Below are 23,011 nucleotides of genomic sequence, written 5' to 3' on the forward strand. Positions count from 1 at the left end.
AGAATCCAAAAAGGAAACCTGAAAAGAAAACCAGATTGGACCCATAGTGTCCTGGGGGCTCTCCAGGTAGTCACTTTCTCTGAAAGTCTCCAGAAAGATCACCATAAACAACATTCCTTTTAGATTTAAAGGCACATTCAAAACAAGACTCCCAAATCCAAAGATTCCCCAAAGTCAGAAAAATACTAGGTAAGGAAAAAAAAAAACAATTCTAATATTCTTTTATTTAAAATTTTATTAAAATACTCTTTAATACCTTTACAGCTTCCTAAGTGAAAATGTATGTAAATTTGAGCCTATAGGTATTCTTTACAAATTAGTCCCTTAAATCCCTAAAAAAAAAAAAATGTAGCTTTGAAATTTAGGAAAGTGAACAACCTAGAACAAGGGAATACTGACAGCCCATTTTTCATGCCTACTTCCTTGTTTATTCATGAACAAAGCCAGCTCCATGTAGGATAAGGAACATTTTAGGTAAAAAGAATTTTCAAATGTTGTGATAAAGAGAAGGGCCTTCTTAAATTCTTTGGAGAACCTGACAAGTTATCCCTAGATTCTGTGAGTTTAATGCATTTATGCAACCAGCACTGGAGTCCTGTATTCCCATCATCAGTTTCTCTTTTAACTATTTTTCTTCTAGACCCTAATGTGTAATCTGCAAGATCAGTTTTTCCTTGCCAAAGGAAATTGACCAAAAAAAACCATTAAACGTTATCTCTTACCTCTGTGTAGTTGGAGGGGGTGGGTATGTATGAGTGCTGTTTAGCAGAAAAATAATAGATACCTTAAAACCCTTTTATGTCTTTTTAAATCTACCTTTAGAGCAAATACAAATCCTATGCTTACAAATGAATATGAATATTTCCTCATGTATTCAAGCTACTAATTTTTAAAGTATTGCATAAATTTAGAAAATATTATCTAAAGGTATGTAACATTGAATAAATCTAGAATGTACTTAGCTTGAATATTTTTAAAGAACTTTAACAATTATAACAGCAATCACAAATTCTCTGCTGTGAATTTGAGTATTAATATATAACTTTGTTTAGTTGATTAGTGGTTGATAGCTGTCCACTCTCTGCAGAAGTGTCTCTGAATATCCAGGGGAATAGTACCTGGGAAAGAAAATTTGCTATTAGATATTTATTAAAGTCAGCACAGTAGACATATAAAATTTATTTAAGGAGTTTATCTGAAATAATTCTGTGAGTAAAGTCTCACATAAACCCTGAATAATTGTGTTCTAGTAATGCTTTATGCATAAGTTTAGAGAGACTCAAAGAAGAGTATCAGTTCACAAATAGCAAAACACTTAAGGAATATAAATATAATGGCAAAAGGGATGTCTTCCAAGTACAAACCTTTGATCCAGTGACAGTATCTTATTAAAGAGACTTTATTATATCAAGTGAGTAATGTTGCTTTAAGAGTCATAGCTGATAGAATTTTTTCATAAATTATACCATATAGCTAGATTTTTTCATAAATTAGACTATATAACTTATCAATAATCAAATTCCACATTCTGATTGCCTTAGAATTCATTTCTTAGTGTATGTGTGTGTGTGTGTGTGTGTGTGTAGTACTGGAGAATGAACTCAGGGCCTTGCATGTGCGAAGCAAAGTGTTCTGCCTCTGAGCCACATCCCTAACGCTGCCAACCCTCTAAGTGTCTGCCAATAAAAACAAACTAATTCATATTGAAGAAGTATTTAATAAATGGTTTGCAAATATTTATATCATATATATTTAGAATTAACCATTTTCATTAGTTCTTGGGCATATTTAGTACTATGAATTTATATCTATACACTGAACATTTTATAAAATTTTTAGTATAAAAAAGTATTAAATATATTGATTAATGCATTGTTGGATGTTTGGTATGCCTGGAAAAAATTTGCATATATGTAAAAACATGTCAAATAAAATTTGTCAGGTATTCTAGAATATGATAGATTTAAAAATCTAAAGAAGTATAATTTAAAAATTTCCAAAACACTCAAAATAATTAAGCTTCTGAAATGTTTTCTCTAGATAAAATCTATTGTTAGGGATTTGCTTTGCCCTTTATTATTTATCTTTATGCCTAGATGCTTGATTTAAAAACTCATAATTTGTATATACTTATTTCTTCCACAAATGTCAAGTTAAGCTGAACAAAACAGGGATGTGTTTTCTCAGTAGTACGCTTACACACAGTCATAATTAAACAGATCATTATATATATATATCATTATATATATATATATATATATATAATGATATACATACACACACACACATACATAAAAAGCTACCTTAAAAAATGTGTCTCCTCAAAAGGCCTGCTAAGCTTGAAAAAATCATTTCACCAATGGGTTTCTTTGAAGTATTCTTATACTAAGGAATTCACAAATATTTCTCTCCTGGTCTGAGTTAGTCACAAATTTTAAAGCAGGCCTCACTTTCCTAGGCCTTATAAATGTGTCAGACACAAGAAAAGTACATTTTGTATAAATGCAAGAGGTTTTCTGGGCGTGGAGGCATACATTAATAATCCCAGCTATTTGGGAGTGGATGAAGGAGAATCACCAAGTTTGAAGCCAGCTGGACAACTTAGCCAGACCCTGTATCAAAATAAAATAAAAAGAGCTGGGGATGTAGTTCAATAGCAGAACATTTGCTTAGCATGTGTGAGGTCCTGGGTTCAATCATCAGTACTGCAAAAAACTGAAGGCTAGAAAACAAAACTTTTAATAAAATCTTTAAAATTGTACTGCTGAATAAGATAGCAACCACCCGACATGTGGCTGTTGAGTACTAGAAATATGGCTACTGTGTTTGAGGAACTGAATTTTTAAATTTAATTTCAAATTCAAAATTGGCAATTAAATTATTGAAAAACAATTAGGTATATTTAGAATATCTATGAGTCTACATTTTTATTAGTTGTTCAAAACATTACATAGCTCTTGACATATATCGTATTTCATACATTTGATTCAAGTGGGTTATGAACTCCCATTTTTACCCCGTATACAGATTGCAGAATCACATCGGTTATACATCCACGTTTTTACATACTGCCATACTAGTGTCTGTTGTATTCTGCTGCCTTTCCTATCCTCTACTATCCCCACTCCCTGAGTCTACTTTTTTAAGTGCAAATTTTACATAATCTAAATATAGCTCAAGTATTTCCAGTGAAATTTAGCACCTGAATTTATATGTGCTGGAAGCAATAAAATATTTCTAAACTATAAAGTAACTTATTTATAATCTTTTATATTTGATTACAAGTTGAAATGAAAACATTTGGATATAGTGGATTAACAAAAATATATCATTAGAATTTATTTACCTTGTTTTGTTTTGTATTTTTTAATGTAGCTGCCAGACATTTTGAAATTATATATTTAGCTCACATTATATTTCTATTGAACATAATGTTTATAATATAATGAATCAATTAGGATCTGCCAATAATTCTTGAGGTTTTTCCTTGGCTCCAAACTGCCATTGATGTACCTCTTTCCCCAGAGACCTCAGAAACCTTATGATCCCCTAGAGAAGAAAATGTGCTGGTCACTTTCTCCCCTCACCCTTACCAGAGTAGACACTGTGCTACCTTCCCATAAGTGCATACAGACATATGTCTCAGAATATAGGTCCATATAAATATATCAAGTTGTTCATTAGCTGTCAGAAAATCCTGTTTCAACTATAGTCTATCTGATGTTAAGGAATTCAAACAGACATTTTTATCAGGAAAAGTGGAACTCTATCTTAACAACCAAATGCAATCTAAATCAAACCAGAATAATCTTATGTCTTTTATATTAATGCCAAAAGAAACAAAAATTTGCTTGATATATTTTTTCATCAAAACAGTGAAAAATAATAAATGGCAAGAACTGCTACATAGTTTCTCTAATATTATTATAATATTATATTCAATTTAGCTGATAATAATGTTTATCTTCAAGAGAATGAAAAATAGAATAGGGTTACAAAAAGAGGATGATAAGAAATACTTACTGGATTAATTTTTATGTGTAAACTCTTTAGTTAAGCATTATCTCAAACAGGTAATTATCTACATTTTACAGATGCAGAAACTAAGGCTAAAAGGTTTAAATATTATGTCCAAGGTCACACAGTAAGCAGATGAAACCAAGACAGACACCTAGGTTTGTTTTGACACTTAAATCTGAGATTGCAGCCATAGTTCTCATCAAAGAAGCAAAATGAACACACCCAAAAGAGCAAGAAATTCCTTCCCCTCACTTGTCAACCACTGCTATTCTGACTTACCTCTATAAACACTCTTTAAGAATGGAAGTGAATTAACTTTATCTGAGACCTATATAAAATTGTATCATAGCAACATTATTATATTGTTTTGATACAGACGTACACAGAATGGAAGACTGTGCTCAGGAATCCTTCCCCAAATGAGATGGTTGCCAAAAATCCACTTCCCCTCTCCAGTGTAGGCAGAGATACAGAACACAAAGGAGTTTTAAAAAAACACCTGGCTTAAATGGGCCCAGCCTAGACCTTAGGTCTTCTAAGGCCTACCTTAAAGATCACTAAAATTGGCAATATGAAATACATTGTCATCTGTTATTAGCCTAAATATTTACCTACTGATCATCTGTCTTACATTAGTTCTAAAAATTAGCTGTAAAAGTTCTAAAAGGATAAGTGATTCTTGGGAAATATATAATTGCAAAAATAAAAACATTTAAAAATATATTTGTCTATTTTTACAGAAAAACAATGTTTCAAAGATTCTATAAAACATTATAGAAGCTAATGCTTTAAAAAACACTAGAAAATTTTTAAGTCAGCCAACTAAAATTCCTCAAGATAATTACAAATTTTTAAAAGGACACCCCAGATGACAGAATGCAAGTTAACTTTTACAATGATATTTTTACAATGCACCAGATTCTTTTTCTTTTTTTTTAAATTTTTTGTACCAGGGATTGAACTCAGGGCCACTGAGCCACATCCCCAGCCCTTTTTTATTTTTATTGAGACAGGGTCTCACTAAGTTGCTGAGGCTGGTTTTGAACTTGTGATCCTCCTGTCTCAGCCTCCCAAGCCACTTGAATTACAGGTCACCATGCCCAGGAAGATTAAATTCTAATGGGACAGTTTTTAATTTCCCTCAGTGCTCAATTTAAAAATATGGCTTAAAAGGAGTAAAAAGAAAACTTCTATTCAAGAAAGTAACTTACCATTGATTAATTCTAACACATAATTCCATTTTGGAATCTTTTAATTTGTCTTTTCCCCCCAATTTTTCTTTAATTTTGTTTTTTAGAAAATTGAACTGGGAGTTATATTTTAGACATATAAAAACAGCATTCTTCCTGCAGGGACATATATCCCAACGATAAAAATTAATGTAACAATATTAATAAAAGATTTTTTTGAGGTGGATACTGGAGACTGAACCCAGCAGCATTTTATCACTGAGCTACACTCCCAGCCTTTTTATTTTTTTATTCTGAGGCAGGGTCTCACAACGTTTCTGAGGCTGGCCTTGAACTCAGGTTTATCCTGCCTCTGTCTTCCAAGTCACTGGATACAGGTTGTACCACCACACTCAGCTGAAAAAAGATTTTTATAATCCCAAATTTAGTAGTTTCATACATATTTTATGCTACACAAAAATATTTGTGTATTCTCTATATAGTAATTATACATGTTATGATATATTGTTCTTCTAATTAATATTTTTCAAAGCTGGTTTATTAGAATTCTTTTGGAAAAGGAGTTTGCATAAGCTTCCCAAAAGTATATAAACTTTCAACTCATGAAAGAATTTTCTATCTGAATATACATGAACAGAAAATACTTTTTATCATAACATTTTTGTGTGCTTTAAAAATTATTGTTACCATATTATTAAAAATTGATATTAAATAGAATAAACTAATGAAAGTTATAAATTATATATATGCTATAACATTAAAAACTGCAATTTATATTTTCCAATATTAGTGAATAAAGAATTTAGCATAAGATTATAAAACCATAAATAAATATACCTTTTAGTCTTCATTCTTTGTGAGCATTTTTCAAAATTCATTTGTTTAATTCATTCTATTATTTTCTTGGTAAAATTGCTTGTATTTATTTTGGATTTAATGGTATAGTTTTCCATTAGGCCTACAAGAACTGAGACTTGGGTTTAATGCTTGCAGATCAACTTTATTTTAAAAATGTTTTATCTGGGCTGGGAGTAGAGCACTTGCTTAGAATATGTGAGGCCTTGGGTTCTATCACCAGCACCACAAAATAATAATAATAATCTTGAACATAGCTTCCTATAAGATTACTCTGAGATACCTGCATGTCAGCATATCATACATATTATTTATGTATTTTTTCTCATATACATAGTAACTTTCTTTTTATTACTCAACATCTCTTTTCTACCATAATACTTCCATTAATGTAATGTGAGCTTAAGAATACACAGGGGGGCTAGGGATGTGGCTCAAGTGGTATTGCACTTGCCTAGCATGCACGGGGCGCTGAGTTCAATCCTCAGCACCACATACAAATAAAATGAAAATGTTGTGTTCACCGAAAACTAAAAAATAAATATTAACAAAAAATTTCTCTCTCTCTCTCTCTCTCTCTCTCTCTCTCTCTCTCTCTCTCTCAAAACAAAAAGAATACACAGGAAACTATGAAAATCACAATCCATAGGCTTCTTCAAAAACAGGTATTTACAATTTAAAAACAGTTTAATTTAGACTCTCTATTTGGTTATTCCTTAGTAGCATATATTAAATTAGTGTATCAATGCCTTAAATAATATTCCAGGTTGATTTGGAAATGTATAAATCAGAACATAATTCAATTTGAAGAAGGTTAAAAAGAGATAAAGAAAAAAATCAAGGTATTCACTGGCCTCATGTAGTATTTCAAAGTACACATTTTGAAAAGTGAATATAAAAATCTAGATTTTAAACCAAAAACACTACAACATAATTTGAACTTTTTGAAGTCCATATTCTCACCTCACAATTTCCTCTGGGTAACAATTGTTAATACTGTTGATATATTCTTGAAGGAGAGAACCAGGTTCTGCTTTTATCTCTTGAACCTTTTTTAGTCCACCACTGGTTACAAAAAGTCTTCGAGCTTTGCTATCATGTGGTAGCACCTTGAAAGTAAACAAATAAAAATGTCAGCTCTTCTTTTCCAAGTTAGATCATTGCTACCAAAAAAGCAATAAAGTATCCAAAAAATGTAGAAGAAAATGTATGCCCAATATATTTATAGCATTGTAAGCCAAAATCTGCTGATGATTGGAAGTGAAATGCACTCCTAGAAGTGCATTAACTTTTTATGTTGTGGAGATGGAAGAAAGGCAATGAATATGAGCAAAGATAATGATGTTCCACTCATAAACATAAAACATAAAGTTTACACTCATTCAGTGTCTCTCCACTACCTATGAAATTGAAGGCAAGCTCCTTAACAAAGCAGGAAAGGTCTTCTGGGGCCCAGCTCCTACACTCCTCTTTAGCTTCCTTACCTACCAATCTCCACCCTAAATTTTGCTTCAGTAGCATCAAAGTGTGCATGCTGTGTCATTTCTTGCCTTTGCCCATGCTGCATCCTCCCCCTAGAATGCCTTTCACACTCCACAAGCCTCCCACATTTTGCCTGATTAACTCTGACTCATAGTTTTAAGATTTTGCTTGAGTGTTATTCCTTTAAGAAGCCTTTAGGAAAATTAAAAATTCTGCCTGAAGCAAATGTACACATCTGCAAGAGTATATGATACTTGGCCTTAATTGTGTAACTTCCATGAATCTCACTGATTTTTATTTACTGATTTTGAACTTTTAGCATAGTGTTCATTTTTATAGCAAGTTCAATAAAACTATAATATCTTCTTTTTTTAAAAAGAGAGAGTGAGAGAGGAGAGAGAGAGAGAATTTTTAATATTTTTATTTTTTAGTTTTCGGCGGACACAACATCTTTGTTGGTATGTGGTGCTGAGGATTGAACCCGGGCCGCACGCATGCCAGGCGAGCGTGCTACCGCTTGAGCCACAATCCCAGCCCCTATAATATCTTCTTGCTCATTAGACTAAACAATTAAACTACAAAATGACTTTCAGACACAATGTCAACTATCCATTTTCAAGAGTTATGATTCTATCTATAGATAGATCCACTCAGCACCTTACCCTAAGATAAGGTAGATGACCAAATCGGCTAGTGAATTTCTTACTTAGCACCCAACATACACAAAAATGAAGAAATGAATTGATTTTTCCCCATGCAGTACTTTATAGTCTTTTCTCTACATTAGTTGGTTAGTGGGTTGTCAAAGGGAATATGCCATTTTATCTCCCACATCCCATATAACTAAGAGGAAAAAAAAAGTTTCATTATTTTCTTGAAAGGAAAAACAGAGCATAGGGTCTGATATACAGAAATGTATTGTGAGGTAGCTTCAGAGATAATCTCTGCTTTCCAACCGCTGTGGCACTTGCAGGTCAGCCAAGTTCTGGGAATCCTGGGAGAGACTTGAACTAAGGGCTGTTAGTAAAGTCTACCTTTTATATGAATATCTAAAATGTAGAATGTACTTAAAAGTTGGAATACACACTTTTTGTTTATTTTTTGTAGAAATATGCTATACAAACAGTAGTACTGCATTTATGTAGCATTAAAACTATTAAAATGAACTTGCCCTCTTCCCTAATTTAAAAAGTGATTTAATTAGCCATAATCAATCTCATTTAATCTTTACATTGATCATATGAAATAAAAACCACTATTCTTCTTACTTTACAGGTAGTCAAATTAAGGTTTAGAGAGGTCAAGACTCTAGTATAAAGAATTAGTGCTATTAAGCAGCACACATATATACTTCAGCACCTGAGCCTGTGTGCATAAGCACTGTGGTATACACCTTGCTGACCTCATTTTCTTAAGTCAAATATATGAAGATAATTGAACCTATTCTTGATGGCTTAGGTCGCCATCCTGACCGATGATGACTGTGTCATACTGCTCTTCTCTTCCATCCCTCACTATCAGTAGTCAACTCTACCGGCCGTGCCCTCTTCTAGCAGCTTGACCTTTCTCCCTTACTACCACTTACTATCGCTTAATCTGCAATGATCTTAGAAATGTGACAGCTACATTTGTTAAAATTGTTCATTAAAAAAAGTCAGTAGGTTCCAAATGACTGTCTGAGAGCATCTGTAGTAAAGTGCATGGATTTCGTGAAAAATATTTCAATGGCTCAGAGACATCTTTCTTTTTCTTTGTAAGATCTTTGCCATGTTCCCAGGTGAAGGAAACTAAAAGACATTGGGAAAACTACTAAAAGTTACTTATCAATATATATTATCTGTATTACAAAGTGTTTATGTGTTGACATACCACTTACTTCCTGAGAATACTTAAAATGACAGTATAGAAACTGAGAAAAGGGTGGGAAAGAAGGAAGTGTTTTATTTACATGTGGACGTAACTAGCCTGTATTATCCATGTCAATACAGAGAGTTAAGTAGTAAACCCCAGACCCCATCTTAAAGAAGAAAATAAGTAGTTAACAAAAAAAAAGTCAACAAATCATTTTTATTTTCTTACCCTTCTTACAGGCTAAAAGAGCAATTCTTACCTTACTGAACTGTCCAACCACATGCTTCAGAATATTGGGAGGAGCATCATACAGAAATGGTTCAAGGGCTGGTAGGTAGGTGCATTTTTGTAGGATACTTTTAATGGCTTTTTTGCTCTATTGAAATACAAAGAAAAAATGCATGTGAAATTGAGTAATCAATGAAAGTTTCACAAAAATTCATTCATAAATTCCTGGAATTTGAAAATGAAATTAAGTTCCCAGTCTAACCTACAGTTGCTTCATTTTTAAAAATAACTGTCTGACAAATTCCTATTTTTGATTGGTTTTATCATAGAATACCCTGACAGCTGTATTTCTGTTAAACCTTAAAACATATACTTCTTAAAGTTATCTATCAGGAAATTAAAATTATGAAGCATAAAGTTATAGGCTATAAATTAATATGTTTTTATTATTAGTGTAACATTTATACATATAAAACTATGATAACTAATACATCCTATTTCTCCCAATCAATAAATATGAGAAAACAATGTGGTTTATTGTAGAATGACATTATCAGACATTCTGTATTCTCCAAAAGATTCCATGGTTTATACATATGTAGTTAGAAATATCTGCTGTGTGTATTACTCAATGCACATCTGCAGAAATGTGGCTATAGTTTATGGGAAGAGATTTCCTCATCCTTACATGGAAGCAAAACAGATAGGATCTATTCAGCTGTCAAGAAAAAATCATCTCAACAACAGGAAGTGGATCACCTACAAACGAAAGATCAGGTACCACATGTTGTTCCCCCAACACACCCAGCACTCTTCTATATTTCTTTCTTTTTTTTTTTTTTCCACCAGGATTAAACTCAGGGACATTTGCCACTGAGCCACATCCCCAGCCCTATTTTGTATCTTATTTAGAGACAGGGTCTCACTGAGTTGCTTAGCACCTCACCATTGCTGAGTCTGGCTTTAAACTTGTGATCCTCCTGCCCCCAGCCCCCAAGTTGCTGGGGTTACAGGCATGTGCCACCACACTTGGCTCTTCCATAATTCAAAGTGACACCACATGGTGCTGCTCCCTGCTACGGCATAGCTGAAGGAAAGTCCTGATGTGACTATAGCATATCACTGCAGCCAGCTCTGAAGCCATGGCTGGTTGTGAGTTTGTTTCCTTGTATTACAGCCTGTCCCTTTCATTTTGGAAAGTTTCACAATTGTGTGTATCTAAAGGTGTTTTCCACTGGAATTCCACATCTGCTTGTATATGGTTTTGTGCTTCAGTGCATCCATAAAGATTTGCTCTGTTTAACCATTCTCTCTCTGAAGGCTTAGTCAACCTGGTTTTCTGGGATTGTGATCTTGTTACTGAATGTTTAGCAATACTCTTGAAATGCAGGAACATTTTAATCTTCACATTACTTTATAACTGGTAATGGATTCAGCAAAAACATTCAATCTATTTGTTCTACTAGTAAAGGATCTCATGAATTTAAGATTTCTCAGAAACCCAAATAAAGTAGTCTTGTATAACCTCTCATCTCTTAACACATTTGTCTTCAAACATTATTTCATAAATTAGATTAAATAAAAGAAGGAATATAAGAAATGCAGCCCCTTCCTTACTTCTAGTATAAGTTGGAATTGAACTCTCAATTCCCAATATACCTGGTTATACTGTTTCTTTGTGACCATTTTAAGATCATGGTGACCTTCACAGGCCAACAAGTTTAACTTACCTGCTACTGGTGACAAAGCCTAGTAACTGTAGAGCGGAGATCACATCCATTAAACTACACAGACAGCCTTTCCGCCTTTCTCTAATTCTTTTTTTTTTTTTTTTTTTTTTTTTTTGTGTGTGTGTGTGTGTGGTGCTGGGGATTGAACTCAGGGCCTTGTGCATGGGAGGCAAGCACTCTACCAACTGAGATATATCCCCAGCTCACCTTTCTCTAATTCTAATAGTTCCAAATTGATGATGTACTGTGGAATTATTAATCAAGAACTCTTGAAAAGAGTCTAAGGACACTAGAAATTCACTGAACATTACTACCCTTCATCTGGAAGAAATAAACTCAACTTATAGCTATATTCTTACAGGTAGGAATGTGTGTCATGATTTATAATCAGCTATTTATTCAACATGAAAGAAATATCAGTTAATTAAGATTTTGTTTACATGTCTATTTCTGAGTTTAAGATCTTTAACTTTACCAAGATACAATTTATATATAATAAATTCACTGGTTTTTAAATACACAATTCAATGAACTTTATAAATCTGCAGAATCATGTGACCATCTCTACAATCTAATTTTAGAACATTTCATCATCCCAAAAAAGAGTCTTAGGCCCATTTATAATCACTCCTCATTCCTGCCTCCCTTTAGCCCCACCACCTTCAGGCAGCTACTAACTAATCTACTTTCTGTCTATATAAATTTGGCTGTCTGGACAATTCATATTAATTAAATCATGCATTGTGTAAACTTTTGTGCTTGGAATATTTTACCATGTACAATGTTTGTGAGTTTCTATCTATGTTGTAGCATGTATCAGTACTTTGTTTTTTTCATCATCAAATAGGATTCTATCATATGGATTTATGACATTTTGGTCATCCATTCACTAGTTGATGGACATGTGGGCTATATCAACTTTTGGCTATTATGATAATGATGCTACAAAAATTTATATACAAGTCTTTATATATACAAATATTTTCATTTCTCTTGGATAGATATCTAAGACAAAACTTGTTGGGTAATGATGGCATGTTTATGTTTAATATTTTGGGAAACTACTAAACTTTTTTTCAATATAACCACAACATTTTATATTCCTACTAGCAATGTAAGAGGGTTCAAGTTTCTCCACATGGCAGTCAATACTTATTGTTATCTGGGCAAAGGTGTAAATAGATAATTCTGCAAAGAAAACATACAAATGGCCAAAAAGTATATGAAAATATTTTCAGCATCATTAAACATTAAGCAAATACAAATCAAACTGCAATGCAATACACCAAACCACACCCACTTATGAAGGCTATAATCAAAAATAAGGATAATAAGAGCTAGCAGGAATATGGAAAAATTGGAATCCTCTTATATTTGTGGTGGGAATATTAAATGGTATGGTTAAATTGGAAGAGTTTGGCAGTTCCTCAAAATATTGAAATTACCCATGACCCAAGAGGTATATACCCAAGAGAAATGAAAATACATCCACACAAAAATTTGTACAATAATATTCACAGCAGCCAATTCATAATAGTTAAAGAGTAGAAATAATCCAACGCCCATCAATGGATAAATGGATAAACAAAATATGGTACATTAATACAATGTAATATTACTTGGAAATAAAAAGGAAAATACTAATATATGCTATAATATAGAGGAATCTTAAAACTCACATTACATAGTAAAAAACTTAGACACAAAAGGCTACATATGTTATATAATTCCATTTAAATTAAATGTCCAGACAATAAAAATCCACAGATACTGAAAGTAAATTTTAATGGTTGCCTAGGCCTATGCAGAAGGAATGTGGAGTGACTGCTAAGGGCCCAACATTTCTTTGGTGGGGAATAAAAATGTTCTAAGATTAGTTTATGGTGATGGTTTCACAATCTTGTAAGTATATTATAAATCATTATATTTTATACTCTAATTAGGTAAATTATATGGTATGTGAATTGTATCTCAATAAAGCTGCTAAAAAATGTAAAGTGGGCCTGGGGTACAGGGTTCAGTGGTGGAGTAGCTTGCCTTGCTTGCAGGAGCCCTGGATTAAATCCCCAACACCATGCAAAAAATTTAAAAGTGAGGATAGAATAACCACGAACACAAAAACACAATAGCTACATCAAATATATTAGACATAATTTTATAACTAAATAGAATAAACTGATTCAAATGCCACATGCTAAAAATGGAACAGTTCAATGATGCCTCTAAATTAAAACAAATGAAAATGCAAATGCCTAAATGTTTTCACAATAAATACAGATCAGCTTATTAGATCAAACATTTTTTTGTTTTGTGTTGCTTTAATTAAGGTATTTGGAAGTTGCTTTGATTAAGGTATTTGGAATAACATAAGAGCAGGCAAATAATAAGGCTAAGTGACAACATGAGAGAAATTCTATGAGGCTGCTCATTGGTTCTGCCGGACTGGAACCAATTAGAGAATGCTTACAGAAGCTGACATGCCTTTGGGACAAAATGAACTTCAACATGGCCTTGTAATTTGAAAGCTGCCACAGATTAACAAATGAGAAATGCCACTAGACAGTTTCTGGTGTTCTTAGATACACTTTTCCCTAGTGGGAGAGGGTCAAATCAAACAGGCTTGAATGGACTTCATTCTTATGCCACTAAAACAACTACTAGTACAATTCAAGAGAACTTGGGAAAGAAAAGGAATGATTAAGTCCCTACAATAAGAAAATATTCAGATGAACTTCAAGTCTTGGGAAGATTGCTAACAGGATAATGCCTTATAAAGATCCACTTTTTAATTTAGTACCCAGATTTCCTAAAAGTAAATTCTGTGTCACATAAAAGCAGAAGGAATTGTAGTATTAGGTTAACCTATTAAAGCCACCTTTGATAAACTAAAACATGATAAAGGTTATCTTGCTTTAAAAAGTGAAGTTTTCAAATTCATTTTATTCCAGTGATATTTACATAATAATCTTTAAAAATAAGCTATATAAACTTAATAGGTAGAGTGACTATTTACAAGGGTTTCTCAAGCTATAATTACTATTAACTCCACCATTAATCATTCATGTTCTCCTATATGTATTCTTTCATCTTATTTCCAAAACTTAAAACAAAAGTTGTTAAATGCAGGAATCTGAAAGAATAGAGATTATTTTTAAAATATTAATAATTTATCTATTAATAATCTCTAAATTGAACACAGTTACTTTTACTAGGCCTAGTTTATGCCTGCAGAAGAGGTCAAGAGACACTGGGTCACTGGAAATAAGGGAAGGAGAATGAGAAGTGATGAGAACTGAGGAAAGAAAAGAAGTACAAGAAGTTGGGGAGGAGAGGAGAAAAAAGAGAAGAAAAATTAATGATAATGGGTTAAAAAATATGAGGTCAAAAGAGGATGACATACATAGATCGAAATTATATATGTATACAAACTCCTGGAGAAAGGTGTGTGCGTGTGTGCATAGACAAATCAAAACTGGAAATGGAGTTGTGGCTTCTTATCAGAAATTCAAAGAATCAGAGACCTGTTGAACTAGAATAGACCTTAGAGAGCACAATCTTTCTCTCTTTACAAGCACTGCCAATATTGTTTCAATGTTGGGGTCATGTGGAGGAAGCCCTACATCTATTAAATCATTGCTTTGATCTAAAAAGTCTTTTACAAATTAAAAAAAAATGTTAATCTTGGAAGTCAACTTCCTTCAGTGTATTTGTGGAGAAATAACATTCAAACATCACCAAATGAACATAAATTCACTTTTGTAAACCTTGTAAGTCAAATAACTGATTCATTATACGTAACTTTGAGTCCCTAACCTATGTAGTTTTAAGTTATTTTCCTGCCTCATTATACCATCTAAAGTTATGTTTTAGTAAATATGTTTTCCTATTTGTTAATTTATTTGGGGGTTTGTTTTTGTTTTTGTTTGGTATCAGGGATTGATCTCAGAGGCACTCAACCACTGAGCCACATCCCCAGCCCTATTTTTTATATTTTATTTAGAGATGGGGTCTCACTGAGTTGTTTAGTACCTTGAAGTTGATGAGACTGGCTTTGAACTCGTGATCCTCCTGTCTCAGCCTCCTGAGCTACTGGGATTACAGTTATACAGTTGTGCACCACCACGCCCTGCGTTAATCTACTGTTTTAACTAAAATTTAAATGTTTGCTAAGCTTCATCCCTAGCCCCTTAATTTTGTTTTAAATTTCCTTTTCTATGAAATCCCTCAATCCAAGTCAATTCCACAAGCTGCTTTCAAAAAGTTACCTATTTTAACTGGGCAAGTAGCTCAGTGATAGAGTGCTTACCTTGGATGTATAAGGTTCTGGATTTAACCCCTAGTAACATATACACACACAAGTTTCATGTTTTCCTAAGAGGAAGTACATTGGAAAATATTTTTTCTTTGACAGTGTAAAATTATTAAACAACCCATCCTACTTTATATTCAAGTTTTGCATATCACTTAGTAGCTAGTAATATTTTTTATTAAACTTGCCTATTTAAAAATGATTAAGTGAGCAGTGGTACACCCCTATAATCCCAGTGACTTGGGAGGCAAAGGCAGGAGGATTGCAAGTTCAAGGCCAGTCTCAGCAACTTAGTGAGGCTCTAAACAATTTAGGGAGAACCTGTCTTCAAAATAAAAAAATGAAAAGGGCTGGAAATGTAGCTCAGTGGTAAAAGCACTCCTGGGTTCAATTCCTAGTGCCAAAATAAACATTAGAAAAAAATAAAAATGATTTGGTGAATTTTATGGATTTTTTTAAAGGAACAAATAAAAAGACATGGAATTTAAAAATCAGGCAGACTTGAAGAGGGATAAAATATATAACTTCAGGGATGCTTTCCAATGAGTTGCCTTATACCCTTGAAAGCACCTTAAATTATTTTGGATTCATTTTTTTTTAATGTAAAATGGACCAAAGAACTTTCCAGCAAATTCCAACTCAAAAATCCTATTATTCTTTAATTCCTATTTTATAGAAAAAGTGAACAGGAAAGTAGAAGGCAATAACCAACCACTCATTTTATAACTTTAGGCCCAGATTTCTTTAAAAATATCACTGATTTACAGAGACAAGGGTAACCTGTTTCTAAAAAAAGAGGAACCTCAATTCTGATAAATTCATGTATCTTTCTTTTATTTATTTATTTATTTTAATGAGACAGGGTCTCACTAAGTTACCTAGGCTATCCTTGAACTTGCTATCCTTCTGCTTCAGCCTCCCGAGTCGTGTCAGCCACCATGCTCAGCTAAATTTATATTTCTTGACTCATAAAAGCAATATTTTCCATAACTAAAATTAAAATTATGGATCTTTTTATATGATTAAAAAGTCTAACAAATAGTCATAAAACCCTTAAGAATAAAGCGCTTACTTTCACTTGTAGATCCTCAGAACTCTCGGGTGACATGTACAAAGAAAGCAGAACTGGCAAAGTATTTGTGGCGGCGACAGCCCGTGCATGTTCGGGAGTGTGTCTCCCAATCTGTCCTAAGGCCCAAGCAGCAGCAGCCTTAATATGATCTTCTGGTTCTTCTGACAGGCAGACTGACAACTGGGGTACACCCTGCAGCGGTGATCAAAAGAGCAAGTGTTATAAATCTAGAGCAGGATTAAAGAGTCTTCTGTGTCTTTCAAACATTAGAAGAAATCATTTCAGCCTTGATCCTTTTTTTCCTAAATGGTTCAATAAATGAGCACATCACAGGGGCTGTCATTTCTTAAGTCAATAAAATCACTAGAACTAAATTACCTTAATTATCTGTAACAATCCAACTTAACTACGAATATCTCTACTAGCTTTTACCCCCCAAATAGAGGGACATTTAACCAAACAACAGATGTCACAGACTCGGCAAAACCAGATTCCACTATGACAAATTAAAAATGTTTAGGATCTTAAAATGTTTTATTTTCTTTTGTTAATTTAGAATCTTTAAAGAAAGTATATTCTTGCCAAGTAAAATACATCTGAGAACAGAATAAATACTACAGACTCAAAATGAAATGTATAAGAAGTCTAACTAAATAACTTTAAATGAAGTATATCCACTAATATATTTCCTGAAATAGAATATAAATAATTTTCCATTAATTTTGGTCAACTTTTAAATTATAGTTTTGCTCATTTTAACATGACTGAATGTCAGAGTAGAAATGATTATTTTTGTCACACAGATAGCATATGCTTACAGTTTACATCTTAGGCTTCAATTTCATCTAAATAATAAAGATACAATTAACTAAAGAGCCACATCACAATCCATATAACCAAGAAAAAATCAAATAACCCCAATCAAATTCTAATTCCAGATTCTGCACAGGGATAATTTTCTAACTAATTTGAGACTATAGTAATCACCTCAAATTTAGTACCCCCCCCAAAAAAAAAAAAAAAAAAAAAACAGTATTCACATGGTCATCACCATAGCGAAGGCCCAAATCATCATATGTACTTTTTCTCTTCCATCTTTTAACTCCGTTATTAAGACCAATTTCCTAAAGAGAACTGCCATGTTTCTTCATTTGCTCCTTCCTACAACTAAAAATGCATGTCTGCCAATACAAAAGGTCAGACCTGTCTACAGAGTGAAGTGACTGCAGAAAGCCTGTCCTTCTGTGATAGGAGACTGAAGATTCAGGAGAAAAGCAGCCGGGCCTCCACCTGACCCCCAAGCTCTGCCTTACTGGCCTCGATTGTTATGAATAACAAGTGAGATAAGGAGCATGGATGTGCTTCAAAAAATTATAAAGCGTTATTTAAATGTAGGGCGTTATTAATAGTCCCTGAAGAACTACACGGGAAAAGAAAGCTGCACTACTGGGTGGTGCACCTCTGCTGCCGCCACCTTGATCTTAACTAGCTGAAAAACAAAACCAGGTGGGAGAGGCCAGCGGCAGCCCTAGACCAAAGGGGAGAGCCTCCTGGTCGGCTGGCGAGAGCGGGGAGGCAGCACAGGCAGCTGCTGCGGCCTTCATCCTTCCTCCTAGGCGGGAGCTTTCTGACTTTCCACAAAAGAACGGAGGATCAAAAAAAACCCAGTAACATTCTTACTGTGACTCTTCCGAAAGCACCACTACTACTCTAGTCTCTGTCACAGCCTGTGGTAATAGAAGAACAAAAGAAAAAGAACAGGATGAAAGGGAGTGAAGCAAAGAATCATCATGAAATAGGTAGAAAATAAAGATCCAAGTCTCCTTTTTATTCTGAGGATTAGCAAGGGATAAAAAAAAAAAAAAAATCCACGTTTCTGTTTAACATACAGCAGCACGTTTTCTACGCTGATAAGAAACCCACACCCTAGAGGGTCGCCACACACACTTTAAGCACATAGAGCCTTTGAAGCGTTCTTCAGATCAATATTTATTCATCATCATATTTCGTGAGCACCTACTATGTACCAGGTCTGCACCTATGGTGGGTCCATAGAAAGTTGTAAACCGAGATAAGGCAAAATCCCTAGGAAACAAGGAGCACTGCTGTCTGACCTATGCTGTGATGGCCTAGTTTGAGAAATGAGTTTATGAAAGTTGAGTGAAAATGAATTTAAAAAGATATCCTAGCCATTGCCATATCTCCTTCCAAATGACAGGAAAGGGAGGAAGGGATGTGTAGACCTCAGAGCAGTGAAAGTGACTACTAGTCATATAATTCACATTAGTTTTTAACCAAGTTATGCTTTACATGTTTGTAAATATGCACGATTCTGTAAGATATTATTGTAATATTTAAATAGAGAAAATAGTAATACTCGGAACAGTGGATATGAAACTCTTGATTAAAAGTTGAAATTTCCTATGACCTAAATCTTTCATCAAGGATTGCTTTAGGAAACATAAGCACAGAAAAACACATTGAAACAACTGAAAAATTTTTCAGATAATTCTTTTGCTCTGACCAGTTATGTTTTATATTCTGTGGAAGAGTCTCAATCTGTATAGTTCTGTCTTAGAATATCTTACTGTAATAACAAGGAGAAATGAAGAACGAACCAACCTTGGAAATGATCACTGCCATTGCTAGATTTTCAGAATGAGCTGCCACATAACCGAGCATCATGATGCCAGGCAGCCTTATATTTCCCTTGCAGGACCCAACACAATCAATCACAGCAGCTACTCCTCCCGCATTAACTATCAGCTGTGCAAGCTGGAAGAAAAGAACAAGAGCTAGACAATTGGGGCTGGAAAGCATATGATCATCTTTAAATATTAGTGTAGCCACACTTTATTTAGAACCTAGAACAACTAGTAAAACTGAAATATCATTTAGAGAAACTATGGTATTTAGTAAAGAAATACACAAATATAATAGCCTTATTAATTCAAACACACAAATATACTCACTGTGAGAGTCTTTACTCCTCCGTTTAATTTTTCATGCATTGATGGCACAACTTTTATCCCTATTATAATGGATGTCAAAATTCCTCACCTAGACACTAAGCCTAGGGCTAGTTCATAACTAGCTAACTACTGAAACCCCAATCACAATGTGTGAGTATGAAGCAGATTAATCACTGAATGCTGAAAGACAATGTCAGTCTTGAAATATGCTAACCTAATTATCCCTCCTTTGCTAACAATGATTAGGAGCTGCATGCTCTTCCATTTTTAAAAAATATCAACCAAATAAAGATGTTAGATGAAATAAGAAATGAGACTTTAATGTGAAATTTGATTAGTCAAAATATATACAGAAAAGAAGATACAGCTTCAGAATCAACACAGCTTGCTTTGTCTCTAATTCTTTCACATCTAAGAACTCAGATCAGGAAATGATCATGTGAGAGCAGCTGATAGAGTGGTCACGTTAGATCAGTGGACCTTTGTGGTCTATCCCAACCTAGAGGTATACTATTCTGACTACTCCCAGCTGACATAAGATGATAAGGGTGACAGTAGTCCACAGTCCCCACAATCAAGAAATGGGAAGCTGGAAATGATAAAAAACTGAAATTTCAACTCAAACTCCATTATTATGATCCAGTGGTTCTCAGATGGGGGCAATTCTGTCCCCTGGAGGACATTTTGCAACCTATGGAGACATTTTTGATTGTCATCGCTTCGGGGGAGGTGTGTTGCTGGCATCCAGTGGGCAGAGCCCATTCTACAATGTATAGCAAAGCTTACCACAACAAAGAATCACCTAGTCTAAAGTGTCAATAGTGCTGAGCTGAAAAACCCTGACCTAACTAGATCCCATGACACAAACCTCGGGCCCAAAAATAAACTGTTTCATTTGAAAAATAAAATTACGTATTATTGTATCTTAAAGGTTTTATTTTTTTAAATAAACCAAACTTTTTTTCACCTCTGGTGTATGTTTTGCAATCTCTCTAATTAAAGTAGAAGCATTTTTCTTCACATAGTCATCTTTGTCCTTCAGACAGGTAAGTACAACTGGAAAAATCTCTGCTTCAACAACCATTTCTGCCAGATCCACAGAATGTTTTGCAATCTGGCTGAGAGCTGAAAGGATCTGACGCTGTTAAACAAAAACAAATAACAAAAACATTACATAGAATCCCCTAGTCCACTACAGAGTTCAGATGTAATTTAAATAGCTAAATATTCAAATTCCATTATAAAAAAGAAAAAAATTAAATAATATGACCTAAGGTTTCTGAATTTTGAGACTTTTACATCCTAGTATTATATTCATTTTTTAATTCCCTAATTTCTAAATTTGTTCTCTAATTTAAAATTCTACCTTTTATAGATTATGAAAGAATATGACTTTTTGATGAAGATCATTTCTTAAGTATAAATGGTAAATTTATGACATGTAATAATTTAGTACAAAAATGGTTGCAGAACTAACATTTTTGTTGTGATTTGATATCATTTCAAAGAACTTTCTGTTGCTTATTAACATTAATAATTTTAAAATTTTTATAGAGTATAAATATGAGAATACAGAAGTAAAAATTGGTGAATATTAACTCAAAATATGATTTTGGAAAGCTGCAAAGAAGATTAACATAAATATGACCATTTTCAAAAGAAACTTTAATATTATGATGGTGGGCTAGAAAACCTTTAGGTCCCATTCAACCCTGAGATTTGACTCTTTCTTTTAATGGTTAATGTTAACCTCAATGCTACTTCTAATTTTAAATATTGCGGCGAGTTTTCCCAATCACTTGTTTATTTTCTAATCTTTATATCATTTTTTCACATATTAACGACCATAGAATAATAAGTATATTCATGTCTGTTTTCAATGATAATTTACTAATTATTTTTAGCTGTAGAATATTTAACTGTGCATATTTCCTTTTTTTCTTAGATTGTTAGAAATCTGGTTTGTCTCTTGGCTTTTTTATAAATACCTTTAATTTAGCATCAGGGCTGAGGATCATCTGGGCTAAGTGAGCAATCGCTCCTGCATCCACTACTGTCTGTGCTAACTCTGGAGAATGCTTTGAAATATCACTGAGGGTTGAAGCAGCAATCCTTTTCAAAGCAATTTCTGGCTCCTGGATACAGAGTACTAAAAGAGGAACAGCTCCTGCATCCACCACAGCTTGTGACAGTTCTGTGGGTCCAAGAAAAGTAATTAAGTGAGTATGGGTGACTGACCCTTGTGCAAGCCATTTTTCACCCTGACAGATACAGCAAAGAAAAAAGGGGAGGGTGGACTTCACTCTCTCGACATCTGCATTTCAAATCAGCTTTCCTGGTTTCATAAACCATGTGGACCAATCCTGAGCTGAAAAGAACACAGGTCAATAGATGGACCTCCATTTACATGAACACATTTGAGGTAGATTAGGCTGAAATGGCTTGTTATTCTTTTTTTTTTTTTTTTTTAAGAGAGTAAGCAGATGTCAGCTGTTTAAGCTCTGACAATTCTGCACTTCTCAATAGGCAAGCATTTTATGCATGGTTTACAATAACAGAGAAAATTAAAGTACCAAAAATTTACCAACCACACTAATTAGGCAGTATTTTGTGCTATTTACGTGAGTAAACATTAACATGAATCTTGTGCCAATAATGTCGATTTTTAAATTCCTTTCATCTTGTAATACTTTTAAAAGATTTTTTAAACACTTTATACAAAATAAAAAGCTGTGTTTTCATTGTGCATTAAAAACACTTTCAAAAACGAGATTTACAACTGATCCACATACTTTTTAAAATATAAATGTTAAGATGAAATTATTCCTTTATCCAAACATTAACTATGTTACATATCAGAAATCAAGTAAATATCTTTTGAATATACGTGCTGATTTACTTGTGTGTCCAAGGATAACAGCTATAAAAATAATACATTTTTAATTATAAAGAATGGGAGACAGGAAGGCCGACCCATATAATATGTATATAAAGAATGTATTTTGAGAAGCATAAAGCACCATACATAGTTACAGATTCTACTCTCATTGCATTCATAGTCTCTTACTGAATCACCTATACTCATTTCTATAAACTCTTCCTTTCAAATTATGCTTTTATTTCTCAGATTTGTAATAAATAAATGTCTTGTCAAGCTAAAATAGCTACTTGGCATATAACTTAAAGTCTTTCATTTGAAGAGAATGTAGTGCTTAATTTTTCAAAAGATTGGTACTATCGTATTTTCAAACAGAAAATAATGTTAGCAAATACAGGTTAGTGTCCAAAACTTGTTTTCCTTA

The 23,011-nt window shown here is 33.4% G+C and overlaps 1 protein-coding gene across 4 annotated transcripts in view; it reads right to left on the bottom strand.

Annotated features, from left to right (window-relative positions):
• Positions 1-204: 204 nt before the first annotated feature.
• Positions 205-23,011, bottom strand: part of Spag6 (sperm associated antigen 6) — a 65,291-nt gene continuing 42,484 nt past the window's right edge. For 3 of the 4 annotated variants that reach the window (XM_078023325.1, XM_040277492.2, XM_040277493.2), the window contains 7 exons: positions 21,698-21,903; positions 20,677-20,850; positions 19,360-19,512; positions 16,738-16,929; positions 9,658-9,774; positions 7,029-7,174; positions 205-1,118 (listed from right to left, as the gene is read on the bottom strand). In XM_078023325.1, the coding sequence (XP_077879451.1) occupies positions 1,049-1,118; positions 7,029-7,174; positions 9,658-9,774; positions 16,738-16,929; positions 19,360-19,512; positions 20,677-20,850; positions 21,698-21,903 (1,058 nt within the window). In that variant the 3' untranslated portion in view covers positions 205-1,048. The remainder of the gene's footprint in view (positions 1,119-7,028; positions 7,175-9,657; positions 9,775-16,737; positions 16,930-19,359; positions 19,513-20,676; positions 20,851-21,697; positions 21,904-23,011) is intronic. The other variant, XM_013358855.4, reaches the window with a different exon arrangement.

This window comes from Ictidomys tridecemlineatus, chromosome 10 (genome assembly GCF_052094955.1).
Source record: "Ictidomys tridecemlineatus isolate mIctTri1 chromosome 10, mIctTri1.hap1, whole genome shotgun sequence".
Classification (NCBI taxonomy): domain Eukaryota; kingdom Metazoa; phylum Chordata; class Mammalia; order Rodentia; family Sciuridae; genus Ictidomys; species Ictidomys tridecemlineatus.